This window comes from Pteronotus mesoamericanus, unplaced genomic scaffold (genome assembly GCF_021234165.1).
Source record: "Pteronotus mesoamericanus isolate MK-2021 breed Mesoamerican mustached bat unplaced genomic scaffold, CSHL_Meso_final scaffold_167, whole genome shotgun sequence".
NCBI classification, from domain to species: domain Eukaryota; kingdom Metazoa; phylum Chordata; class Mammalia; order Chiroptera; family Mormoopidae; genus Pteronotus; species Pteronotus mesoamericanus.
The window spans coordinates 23,705,757-23,718,398 of NW_026555308.1; the positions used below are offsets into that span (position 1 = coordinate 23,705,757).

General features: G+C 49.5%; 2 protein-coding genes across 2 annotated transcripts; one reads left to right on the top strand and one right to left on the bottom strand.

Moving 5' to 3' along the window:
• The first annotated feature begins 3,395 nt into the window (after positions 1-3,395).
• Positions 3,396-4,584, top strand: PPP1R35 (protein phosphatase 1 regulatory subunit 35). Its single transcript, XM_054589306.1, has 4 exons — positions 3,396-3,723; positions 3,805-4,057; positions 4,138-4,274; positions 4,379-4,584. Exons 1-4 carry the CDS (start codon positions 3,493-3,495, stop codon positions 4,550-4,552), a joined length of 795 nt encoding a protein of 264 aa, XP_054445281.1. The 5' UTR covers positions 3,396-3,492; the 3' UTR covers positions 4,553-4,584.
• An 832-nt stretch (positions 4,585-5,416) lies between these two features.
• MEPCE (methylphosphate capping enzyme) lies at positions 5,417-10,535 on the bottom strand. Its single transcript, XM_054589803.1, has 4 exons — positions 7,749-10,535; positions 6,443-6,661; positions 6,129-6,255; positions 5,417-6,012 (listed from the first exon to the last, which is right to left on the bottom strand). Exons 1-4 carry the CDS (start codon positions 9,402-9,404, stop codon positions 5,960-5,962), a joined length of 2,055 nt encoding a protein of 684 aa, XP_054445778.1. The 5' UTR covers positions 9,405-10,535; the 3' UTR covers positions 5,417-5,959.
• Between the last annotated feature and the right edge of the window lie 2,107 nt (positions 10,536-12,642).

Consider the following 12,642-nt stretch of genomic DNA (forward strand, 5'->3'; position numbering starts at 1 on the left):
AATTTTTTTAATTAAAAATTTTGAGATCATTGTAGAATTCACAAGGACTTACAAAAATTATACAAAAAGATCACTTACACACTTTCCCATTTTCCCCAGTGGTAATGCTTGTAATAGACTGAATGTTTGTGTCCTCCCAAAATTCATAGGTTGAAACCTAATCCCCAATGTGTTGGCATTTAGAGGTAGGGGCCCTTTGGAAAATGGTTGGGTAAATAGTGCCATTATAAAAAGAGACCCCCTATGGGGGAGGCAGGAAGAAATAAATGCCACTGCCTTCCTCAGTGAAGAGAGAGACCAACATGAGAGCTCTCTTGCCCCCTTCTACCATGTGAGGACATAGTCCTCCATGAACCAGGAAGTAGGTTCTCCCCAGACATTGAAGACTGCTGATGCCTTGATCTTGGGTTTCCCAGTTTTGTACTCATAAGTTCTGTACAAAATGTTATAACCTGTATAGGGTCTTGCATTCATGACAGTAAAGGAAATGAACAATTTCAACACCAAAGGATCCCTAGTGTTGCCTTTTTTATGACTACACTCACATCCCTCCTGCCACCTCTTCAACTTAGTCCCTAATATTTGGCAACCACTAAATCTGTCCTCCATTTCTAAGCTTCTGTCACTTCTAAAATGTTATGTAAATGAAACCACACAGCATGTAATCTTTGGTGACTGACTGCCCCCTCCCCCAGGTTTAATAACCTGGCAATTCATCCATCTTGTTGTTTGTTCCTTTTGATTACTAAGTAATATTCTATGATATAGAAGCATCATAGTTTAACTCTACCTGTTGAAGGACATTGGAGTTATTTCCACTTTTTGGTTATTATGAATAAAGATGCTATAAACATTTCTGTATAGGTTTTGAAATGCCTGTATGGAATTAGCTACCACAATCTAGGGACCCTGAGTATTTATTGAGTCCATCGTTGTTTCTAAGGGCTTTTCAGTGGACAGAACTAGAATGTGCATTTTTTAAAAAATCCTCATTTGAGGATATGTTTACTGATTTTTAGAGACAAAGGGAGAGTGAGAGAGAAACATCGATGTGAGAGAGAAACATCAATCAGTTGCCTCCAGTATGCACCCTGACTTGGGATTGGATCTGGAACATAGGTACATGTCCTCATCAGAAATCGAATCTGCAACCTTTTGGTGTAATGGAATGACCCTCCAACCGAGCCATCTGGCCAGGGCAGATATACTTTTTAATTTAAGGTAAAATATGCCATAAGCTCATATAGATACTTCCTAATTAAATCAAGACTATGGGGAGTTTGTATAAATCATTGATTTTAGATCTACATCTTTTTTCCTGTTGATAAAATCAACATAATTATTTTTCCCCCAGTTTTTTATTGTGGCAAAGTATGCATAACATAAAATTTATCATCTTAACCATCTTTAAGTGTACAGTTGTTATTAAATATATTTATAATGTGCAACTGTCACCACCATCCATCTCCATAACTCTTTTTATCTTGTAAAACTGAAACTCTATACCAGGGATTTTCAACCAGTGTGCCACAAGAATATTTAAAACATGTAATACCTGAATATTTAGTCAGAGGACCGGACGTTTTTTCCCTTAGACCGTCAAATAAAATGACAACAGCCAAGACAATGATAGCTGTCCAGTGTGAATAAATAAAAAATGCCTATTTTTGTCAGATTGGCAAAAATATAGTTGGGTGTGCCGCAGAATTTTAGTAATTAGTTTAAGTTTGTCACGAGGTGAAAAAAGTTAGAATCGGTGCTTTATACCCATTAACTTCCCATTTCTCCCTCCTCCTCCCCAGCTCTTGGTAACCAACCATTCTACTATATGTCTTCATGATTTTAAAGTAAAATACCTTCCTTATATCAGTGAGATCACAGTGTTGTTGTTTTTTTTTTTGACACTAAATGATATTCTATACTAGTTTCAGGTGTATAGCATAGTGATCAGACAACTATACAATTAACGAAATGATCTCACCGTAATTATGTTTTAGCCTACACATTTCATCTATTCCCAACAATATGTCTACTGAATACAATTTTAAGACTCTATGGCAGTTTTTTAAATGGCAGCTGATTTTGTCCTTAGGGTAGATCTTTGCATGTAGTTAAATTGGTGTGTTTTCAAGTCATTCAGAAGAGTTCCCTTCTCTGCATTTAGGTAACCAACTAGATATACATTTAGGTTCACTTGTTTCATTTCACTTTCAATGTTTAGGGACCGATTTTTTAAAATTAAGTTTTATCACACAATCATGTAAAACAGGTTTCTCCAGTCAAATGCACAAAACAGAGTATATTCAAAGTCTTGCCTCTTTTCCCTTCATTCTATTTTTTCCAAGTTACATAACCACTGAAAATTTTAAATGTTACACTTCCATTTAAAAAAAAAAGTACTTATTTACATTTGTACCTCCCCACTCCGTTTTACAAATGAAGAGTGGAGAGAATGAGCTTACTTTCTTGTTACTGACTTTGCCTCGTTTCACCACTGAGATCCTTGAAAACTTTTTAGTAAAATGAGGGCAACGCTATCCATTCTATCTGATCTTCCACAGCGTTTCTAGGGAAGACAAAGGATGTGAAAACTCTCAAATTAAAAAGTGGTACAAAAACATGCCTGCTGTATAATTAACCCATTTTTGGTAGAGCCTCGAGTCCTGAACCCAAATACAAACAGGCTCACAGAATTGAGAGGACCTGCCCAAGGAACATAGGGAATTAGTGAGAACCCCAGTCTTCTGGCTTGGAGTCCCGGGGTTGAATAAATCCACGAAGCCCTTCTTTTTAAAAAACTGTACGCAACACACAAATATCTATTTTTATAGAGACGAGTAGTTTAGGACACCCACGAAAAAGAAAATATCAAAAAGCCTCAAGGCTGAATGAGGCAGTTAACGCTCAGCAACCATGATCGCCCAGAATCCCATGGGTGAGCAGGAGGGTTCAGGAAGCTGGGGTCAGCGAGCCCTGCGCTCACCCAAACTGGGGAGTTCGGGTCCGAGCTCGGAGGCCACGGAAAACCTGGAGATGCTGTGAAAGCACGGAGCAGGGAGATCCAATGCAGTGAAGCTGGACAAATAAGTTAAAGCTGTCCCATTTGGAATCCCAACAGGGAGGACTGACACACTCAGGACTCCAGCAAAAGCCAGGTGAAGATTTTGACGGGAAAGGACACCATGTTGTAGATTTCAAAGGAGAAATGGTGCTGATGAGGATCCGTAGGGCTTCCAAAGGATTTAGCCCTAATATCCCGGCCTAGGGGTGGAGCCGAAGTTGCGGGAAGAAGCCTGCTGGGAAACGGGGAGGAGCAACGGAAATGACGCTTAGGAGCGCCACTAAGGCGGGATGGGGCTCCTCTCCTGCCCTTTTGGGCAGGGGCTAACGGTTTCCGGTAGCGTGTCTGGGAGGAGCTGGGGAAAGGGGGTGGTGAGCGCATGCCCTGTGACCCTGGGCCCCTAGCGACCGCTTTCTTGCGGCCAGTCCAAGATGATGAGCTGTGGGGAGTCAGGGATGAAATCGGTGAAAGGGGAAGAGGTTGTCGCAGCCCCGGGACCACCTCCAAAACCCCGCGCCCCAGAGCCCGGAGCCCCACTGCCCGAGCCCGGCTTGGACCTCAGCCTGAGCCCGCGGTCCGAGAGTCCGGAGCAGCCGAACTGCAGCCCGAGGCGGGGGAAGTGGCAGGCAAACCAGCGGGGAGGGGCCTGCAAGGGGCGGCAGGTGAGCTGGCGTTAGGGCCTGGCCGGCATCCCGCCAACGACCCTGCACCCTTTTCTTCACTGCCTTCCTCTCTGCTGGCAGGTCCGCTTCCGCTTAGCGCCACCCTCCCCAGTCCAGTCGGAGCCGCTGCCGGTCACCGCTGCACAGAGCGAGAAGCCCGTGGCGTCGCAGGACCTGGGTGCGCCCGCGCAGCATAGCAGCCTGGCTTTGAGCCTTGAGCTGCAGGCTGCGCGGGCCGCAGCCGCGGGCCAGTTCGATGCCGGAAAGGCCGTGGAGGAACAGCTGAGAAAGTCCTTCCAGACTCGCTGTGTCATGGAGGAGAGCGTAGCCGAGGGTGAGGGGGACAGACGGCCGGCCAGGCGCGGGAGTGGGGGTGAGAGGTGCGGCTCACCTCCGCTCCCCCTGCGGTCTCAGGGCTGAACGTGCCGCGCTCGAAGCGGCTTTTCCGGGACCTGGTGAGCCTGCAGGTGCCCGAGGAACAGGTTCTGAATGCTGCGCTGAGGGAGAAATTGGCGCTCCTGCCAATCCATGCTCGAGCCCCACCCCCAAAGGTGAGGGATTTGGTCTTGAATCCCCTTCCGTGTTTCCTCCCATTTTCTGCCGCGGGTTCTCCTCTCCCCGAGTGTAACCTTGCTTTGGACTCCAATCCCAACAGGAGCCACCTGGGCCAGGGCCAGACATGACTATGCTGTGCGACCCAGAAACATTATTTTATGAATCTCCACATCTGACCCTGGACAGTCTGCCCTCTCTCCGACTTCAACTCCGACCGCGCCCTTCAGAGGATACCTTCCTCATGTATCAGACACTGAGGCGATGGGAAGTGTAGACCTGGAGACTCACAGAATTGCTAGTTCATAAGTTTCAGAATAAAGTAGTTTTGCTAACAAATGGAACTTTTCTTGGACAGCTTAAGGTGGGGTCAAGCTGCAGGTTGGAAGCTGCCTGGAAGTTTTTTTGCCTCCCCCCACCCCTTTTTTTTTTGGTTAAGCTCAGTAATGACACGTATAAAACACTGGTCATTCAGATACCCTCCCTGTTATCTTCCTGACTTTAGTCACACCTACCACCTTTGTTTCTGGTAACACTATGCCTGTTTCTTTGTGCCACTTATTTCTGATCACTTTAACATATGGGTCTCAGCCCACGTTTCCTGACTTGGGGAAACCTTGTAAGTAGCTACCTTGTAAGACAGCTGCTAGCACCTAAATTACCCCTTTTACCTTCAAGAACTTTGCCCATCTTTACACATGACCAGAGTACACGTTATTGAATGTCCAAAGCTCCAGGGACACTCAACAAACTGCTTAAGAGCTACATGTTAAGTGGCCTATTAGTCTGGTTCCACAACACTAAAAAAGGAGGGTGCGAGTAGGCAGGTCCAAGAGCAGGGAGATGGTCTGATCCAAAGTGCCATTTTCTAGCTCCACTGTTACCTTCCAAAGTTAGCCTTCTGCCAAAACTTCCACAAAAAAGTTGTCAATGGGTTTTCATTGAGGTGTGTGTGGGAAACTTCAAATTTCACATCAAAATTTGCATTATACCCCTTTTTCTTGACTAGAGTTCTATACAGTTGTGTGTAGACCTGGCAATCCACAATCTTCCCAACCATTGAAAAACCTTGAAACTAGTTTGGGCAGAGAGGAAGCACAAGTGGGTACTGGGAGGCACCACCCCTTCCCAGCAGCTAAAAAGTGCCAGACAGGTCTGGGGGCCACTGCCCTAAACAAGTTTATTGTGCTGTTCTTACATTCCAAACCCAACCCTCTCTCCCAATGGGGGACAGCAGAGGGATATTCACAGTACCTGCGTGCCTCCCCACCAAGCTTCCCCCTTAGGCCTCAATCCATCTATCCGTAGTCCACTGAAACGTAGCTAGGGATAAGGGCTGAGGAGAATGAGAATCTCTCCTTGGAAGAACAGGAGGAAGAGGCTAGAGAACTTGGTAACTCCCACCTCCTGTGCCCTAGGAGAACAGAGGTCAGCAAACAGTCCATGCCATCCAGCCCCGTGGGCTGGGGGAAAGGAAGATGTGGGTAACTCCAGCACAGCTGGGCTTGCTGCCTAGGTACCAGAGGTATAGGGAGGAGGCTTGGGGCAGCAACATAGAATAAGCTTTCTGTGCAGATCCAAGAAAAGAAACTTTGGAGCCAGAAAGGAGAGACTGTGGGATACTTTTTTTCTCCCAGGTCCTTAGGAGCAGCAGGCAGCTTCTTGACACTCTTCAGGGGGCCACTTAGTGGCTGGGGGAACGGGCCTTGTGGAACAGATACACAGGACGCTGGAAGCCTGAGAGGAGAGTGCAATCAGGAGGGTTTGGCAGGACCTCAGGACTCCACAGGGTCTGTACCCTCCCTGCCAGGACCAGTCTCCCACCCTCCCCAAACAAAGTAAATCAGCCTTACCTTTGAAGGTGTTGTGGGGTGTGGCCACAAGCTCATAGCTGGAGAAGCCCACCTCTGGGGATGTCAGGTAGGAATTGAACTGCTCTGGCTTCAACTGGATTCGATAGTAGTTCTTGTAAGTTGTTTCCTAGGGAGAAGAGCAGGGGACGATTTCAGCTTGCTGCCTTCTCCCTTGATGGAGAATGATGCCCACCATGGGGAGAGGTGGGGTGTGTGTCTTTGCACCTTGTTCACAAAAATTCTGATTCCTTGAGAACTTTCTTGCTTTAACTAAAGAAAGGATACCCCCAATTTCCACTGAAACCCCAACTCACTGTGAGAGTCTTTCTTTTGCTGTAGGATGACCAGGGTTGGGGTTCCAGGACCAGGATACCTCCAGGGCGTAGGTGCCGGTAGATCCGGCGAAACATGCGCTTCAGTCCCTCATCTCCCCAGTTCAGATGCACCCACTTGGTGAGGCTGAGGCAAAGCACCACATCATACTCAGGTTTCTGGGCCTCCACCAGCTCATCTCGATCCAGCACATAGTTACCCTGACGGCAAGAATTGTGGATGAAGGTCAAGAGATGCATTAAAAGCAACGCCCCCCACCCCAAATTCATCCTGTAGCCTCACTTTAATCTTTAGATACAATCATCTGTGATACCCTTAGTCTCATTTTCTTGCTTGCTATTGGTAAACCAAACAAAAAGGAGCTTGGGTAGTTTAAAACTGAGCAAAGTATTCATGAGCTCTCCAAAGTTGGGGTGAAACTGCAGGCAAAGAATGCTGGAGTTCCTCCAAGACCCTGTCCATTGAGCTGAGTTGATTCAACCTTATGCAAAGGGACCTAATTGCTGGTTCCTTCTCAGGAGTCAGGGCTGGGAAGGTTTTGGGCTTATTTCTTCCTGAGAAGTGAAGAGCCCATCGCTTCAGAAACCTTTTCCAGATAAGCTCATTACCACCCTCTGGAAAGTCCATTTTTACAACACTAATGCAGGAGGCCAAACTGGAGTGTTTTATGAGGAGCTATGTGCAGTCAGAGGAGACTGCAGATGTTATCCTCCTCTCCTGCAAAGGACTCTGACTCTTCTCCATCCCACTATGTAGGGTCAATGTGGGGATGATCCAAGGCCAAATAACTTGGGTTCCTGACCACTGACACTCTTCAACCAACTCTGTATCTTAGGCAAAGTCCCTCTCAAAGGACAGAAACTGTAAATATTAGCCAAGACCCTAATTCTCTCCCTACCCCAAGACATTCCATGCCTGATACCAATCCCTCACAAACCTTCAGTCAGCTAGAGGACAAGTTTCCATCTGGACCAAATCCCCTAGAAAGTATCAGCAGTAGCCCCCAAAGAAAGGTGGACTGGTCTAGATTACAGCCCAGGCAGGGAGCAGGGCAAAGTGAGATCCCATTTTGGGTTTAGCAGTTATGAGAAAGAAGCCCCCTTTTCCACATTATAGGAGGGAAGAGACAACCAGGGGAATCAGTTGCAGATTCAGACCCTTCTCCTGAGGCTCTGGTTCTCCAAGTGAAGACCATGCACAGAAATGTCTCTGGCTCATAACCTTTCCCTGCCTCATTCTCTTTTAATCTCAACCTCATACTTGGCCCCTATCCCAAGACCCTCTTACCGTGACGAAGACAACATTGTTGGGGAAGACTGATGTGTCTGCTCCATCCAAGGGCACTTGGGGTGCAGCAATGGGACCCCGGCTGGCTGTTAGTGAGGCTGGGAAGCAGCTCCTCTTTCGGGTGGTTGTGGTCCCTTCCTCACTCTCTGCCCCTGGGTCCCCCTCCGAAGTCTGGGGTGGCAGACGCAGCTCCTCTGACAAGTAGTGTCGGATATTTTGGCGGGCCGAGTGGATGAGTCGGGGATCAATATCCAGGCCTACCATGCGGGATGGGCCCCACTTACAGGCAATGCTCAGGGTCAGATGGCCCACATTGCACCCCAGATCTAGGACGTCCCGATCCCGAAACCACTCAGGCTTCAATACCCGAAGGCGACCATCCTCACAGGAAGGATTCCGGTACCCATAGTACTTGGAGTAATTCCCATACTGGAACTTGCGCTGTTGCTTTTTGAAACCTGCTGCAGGTAGTGGGTGCAGATGGTGGCGACCTCCCCCACTTCCTCGGCCCTTTTCCTTCGTACCCTGGCCTCCACCCCTAGCCCCTGCCTCTGACTTGCTGGAAGTCCTGCGACGTTTTCGATGTCGTGAGGAGGAAGACGGGAGTGCAGAGGTAACTGAGGCAGCTGGAGGAGCTGAATGGGAGCCTGAGGGACCCTGTAGGGCAGATGGAAGGGGAGACACGACCTCATCCCTGCAGTTGATGGCTGTGTTGAGTTCATAGGGCTGAGGGGCATCCCGGTTCTGGCTCCTATGCCGCTGCTGCTGTGTGGTACCCTCCCCATGGAGTGAGGGAGTGAGGGGGGCTGTGGGCAGCACAGAGTGGCTATCATTCCCTCCAGTTGCCTGCTGCTGCTGGTGGTGCTGTCCCCGGTGTCTATGCCGCTTCCGACCAGTCTTGAGTGGTGAAGCAAGAACTACTTGGGCCTCATCAGTGCAAGTATTGAGACTGAGCGGGTCAGTTATATCTTTGGGGATGAGAATCTCCACTGGATCTCGCCCCTTGGCCGGAAGTGGGGATGACTTAGGGGTCTCTGCATTGAGTGCGCGGCTCACTTCCTCATCCAGAAGACTATTCAGGTTCAGTGGATCAAAGATATTACCCCCCAGGAGGAAGTTGGAAGGTAATACAGAGTCACAGTCCGAATTAACCCGCCTGCGCCTCTTAAAGGCCGGATGTTTGAAGCCTCCGCCTCCCCCTACGTTGCAGCTATTTCTCCTTTTGCCCCCACCTCCCCCAGGGGGCCGGTGGGGCTGATAGCCATTACGGGGTCGAGGCGGGGCAGGGGGGCCCAGTTCTGTCCCGCCCCCTCCCCGTCGCTCCTCCCCCACGTCCGGGGGAGCGGCTCGCCCGTGGTGATCCGACGGGCGGGCCTCCCCCTGCGCCTGTGGGCTGCCCCCTCGTTGCTGCTGCGACTGGCCGCCCCGAGGGGTGGATGTAGCCCCGGGGCTCTCCTTGCCGGACCCAGAAGCCTGGACCCCAGCTGAGTGCGCGCGCGGGCCCGGTCCGCGGTGCGTCCCGCCGCGGAGCTCCCCGGAGGCGGCCTCTCGGTGCAGTTGCACCGAGGGGCTGCCCCCTCCGCCTGACTCCTCTTTTAGCGGCGGCGGCGGGGCAGGGACCAAAAACGGTTCCTTCTCCGCCGCCATCTCTATCATTTCCTCCCCTTACTCCGTCCCAGTCGAGGGCTACAAGTGGGGACTAAGGGGATTAATCCCCCTTCTTAGACCCTGCTCCCTTCCCCCTTTCCGAGTGCGCGCGCAGCTCTGCTCTTCTCGCCTAGTCTCGCGCCCAAGCACCGCCCCCGAAGCGCGCCCCACTCGCCCGCGAGACCAAAACAAGATGCCCGCGACACCCGAACAACTCGAGGAAACAAACGCGCGTGCGCCGACCCCTTTCTCCTCTGCCACTACCGCTTTGCCGCGAGCGCGCACTACTGGAGCGCGTTCCTCTCGCCCCACAATTACGCATGCGCACTCTGCCACCACCCTGGTCGCGCGCGCATCCGAGTACGAACCAACTTAACGGCTCCGGGAGTTTAAATATAGCCCCCCTCAATCCTCCCCAAAAGCCCACAACCCCAAACTGACACCCTACTTCCCTTCGCAGCTATGTTCGTCCCTACTGAAATCCTTTGTCTCTGCCGCGCGAACCCACCCACCGTAGGCGGGGGACGGGGAGCTGGTGTGAAAAGGTCTCCTTGACACCCGACCCTTGTTCCTGAGGAATGAGTCTCAGCGGTCTCCGCCCGGCTCTAAACCCAACAACCTCTCTACCCCGCCTCCTTCCTCCCCCTAGCGGGAAGCGCCTGCGCACACCCTTTTGGGCTTGCGCGGGTAGGAGCAGCACGTGCTGGAGATGACGCCCCGCCCTCCGTCCTAGGGGCGGGAACTATTACGTCGCTTCCCCAGGTTTGGTACACGTAATGTGCGTCAGCGGACTCGGAGGGGCCTGGCTAAGGAACGAAGTAGTCCTCATGAATTATTCATTACGTGGTCTTTCGCCTTTGCCCACCTACTTAAGTTTTCGGAGGGGCGAAGGGATGAATATTAAAAGTAGAGTAAGGGAAGTAACATTGTGTACTGACCGTCTTCCAACTAACTATTCTCAGTAAAATACGATAGGTCATTTTAACTAACCACCCTCCCCCCGGAAAATAGTCTCTACTGAACTTAAAAAAAAATAAAACATCAGCACCAAAACAGCCAATGTGGTCCAACTTCCTCTTCCTCCGAAGTGGCTGAGTATTTCTCTCCGGCCTTCCCCTAAGTGCGATCACCTGGGGACACCACGCCCTTACCTCTGCCTCCACACTCAAAGCCCCGACACCAACGCCTCCGCACACCACCCGGCGCCTCCGCTCGAGCCCCTAGCCCGCGGACTGCGACCCTACATCAACCACCATTTCGCACGCAGGCCTTCCCGAACGCACGCTGCGGCTTCGCGCTGCCTTACAGAAAAAGAGAGTGGGTGGGGAAGAGGTTTAGGCCTGCTTGGGCCCCTGCCTCGGCCAATGAGGAGGAAGCAATTCGACGTCCTTTCTATTCGGTGCTAGGTGGCCCGTTCTCCCTGCCAACATAGCTTGGGGTGCGGGGCTTGTGGCTGAGAAGAGGGTGGTAGAGGCGAGAATGAGATTCGGGAAAGTCTCAAATAAAATATTAAAATAAAAGTGCGAAGGAGGCTAGAAGGAAGTATAGGAATCGGAACGAAAAGAAGGAAAAGACAGTTTGGGACAGAGAGAAAAGTTAGTGAGAACGACGCGGTTCTTTAATGATCAGGCGCTGCGGCTGTCGCCTAAAAAAAAAAAAAAAGCAAGCCCAACCAGGATTATGGGATTTGTAGTTTTACTGGGCATTCGATTGAAAGATGGCGGCAATCGCTCAGCTGCGCAAGCGCAAACGCATCTTCCAGCTGCGCATGTGCTGCATCACTGAGAGTTTGCCGCTGGAGGGAACTGTGGAGCTTGCGTGTGGCCTCGCGCCTTTTCTTGGTGGCGGGAAAATTCGGTCGAGGTTGAAGGGGCTTGCAGAATTGCAGCAATAGCTATCTCTCCTCTTCGCCTTTAGGTCCTCCTCGCTCCAGAAGGTAGCTAGCTCTTCTCCGGTTTCAGATGACGGTGTTAGGCGCGGCCATTCCCGGAACCTTTCCTTTGGGTTTTCCCTTCAGGGCGACAATCAACCCTTACCCCTGCTCTTTAGAACCTCTAACCTCAGTTTCATCACCAACCAACCAACCAACCAAGTAACCCCATACGTTCATACTGACGAGCAATGACGGTCCGAGCCAGAATGAGGATCCTGCTGCCTCAGCGGGAGGGGGCAACTGAGGGGAAATTCTGTCATGGTCGAGTTCTTGATGGGGAAGAGATGCTAAAAGGACACTTTTACTTTTTGAGGGGTGTCAAGGACTTTTGACTCTAATACCTCCGGTCTTAATTGTCCTTAAGAAAGATTTGGGGAGGGAAGATGGAGGAAAAATGAGGATCACCAAAAATTCTTAAAACCCCAAATTTTACAGGTGGAATTAAGTCGTTTTACCTTGGAATCCTGAGAGGGAAGATGGTGCAAGGGTCTGGAAGTTGATAGTGATGTGCTCTGTTAAGGGCAAACAAAAGAAAAAGGCTAGTTAGAGGGCGGCAATGGGCCCATGTGGAAGCATGTTTGGCAATAGCAAGAGTAGATAGCAAGAATGGCATCAGAGTCCCGAGTCTGTATTTTTGTGATAAATGGCTATATCTGTGTGCTTCCTTGCACTCTCTAAACCAAGAAGCTTTAGTTCACCATTAATTTACTTATAAGTTTCTGTAAAAGGTTTAGTTCAAGTGCAGTAGTTATGACAGTAATGTCCTGTCAGTCTAGTATAGGCAGTAGGGTAACTGGAATCTTCTTTTTCCTTCTGTCTTGTTACATGTTTTAAATCATGCTCACTGAACACAGTGGGGCGGGGGAGGGGGGAGAGGAAGGGCACAACTATTGCTAATCAGCATGAAAATAAACAGAGGTCTGCACGCCATTAGACATTAAAGCCAAAAGGAGATTCAACTTCAGCTTAAAGGAGATTTTAAATATAGTCTTTAAATACAGGTTTTTGAAGTTCACAGAGTCTGTGTTAGAGGACAATTCTGAAGAGTTTACTTCTATTCTCTTAGACCGAGGATTCCAGGAACAATATAGAGGGAAGAATTGGATAGTTAGGAGGGAGAAATTTGTGAACACATTCTAAATGGGGGGAGGAGGGAGGAGAACTAATACTTTTTGAAAAATATTGACAAGACTGAACTAAGTTATTTAAGCTAGACCAGTCCTCAAACATGTTATATTCTTTCATACTCTTAAAAATTCTAAAGGACTCCAGAGATTGGTTTATATCTATTTATACATTTTTGGTATGAATATA

Bases quoted from the DNA above. Each gene is read 5' to 3' on its own strand.
- PPP1R35 (XM_054589306.1), top strand. From the start codon at position 3,493: ATGATGAGCTGTGGGGAGTCAGGGATGAAATCGGTGAAAGGGGAAGAG. The intron at 3,724-3,804 runs GTGAGCTGGCGT...CTCTGCTGGCAG, and splicing joins GGGCCTGCAAGGGGCGGCAG to GTCCGCTTCCGCTTAGCGCC. The intron at 4,058-4,137 runs GTGAGGGGGACA...CTGCGGTCTCAG, and splicing joins GGAGGAGAGCGTAGCCGAGG to GGCTGAACGTGCCGCGCTCG.
- MEPCE (XM_054589803.1), bottom strand. From the start codon at position 9,404: ATGATAGAGATGGCGGCGGAGAAGGAACCGTTTTTGGTCCCTGCCCCG. The intron at 6,662-7,748 runs GTAAGAGGGTCT...TCTTGCCGTCAG, and splicing joins ACAATGTTGTCTTCGTCACG to GGTAACTATGTGCTGGATCG. The intron at 6,013-6,128 runs GTAAGGCTGATT...CTCTCCTCTCAG, and splicing joins ACCCCACAACACCTTCAAAG to GCTTCCAGCGTCCTGTGTAT.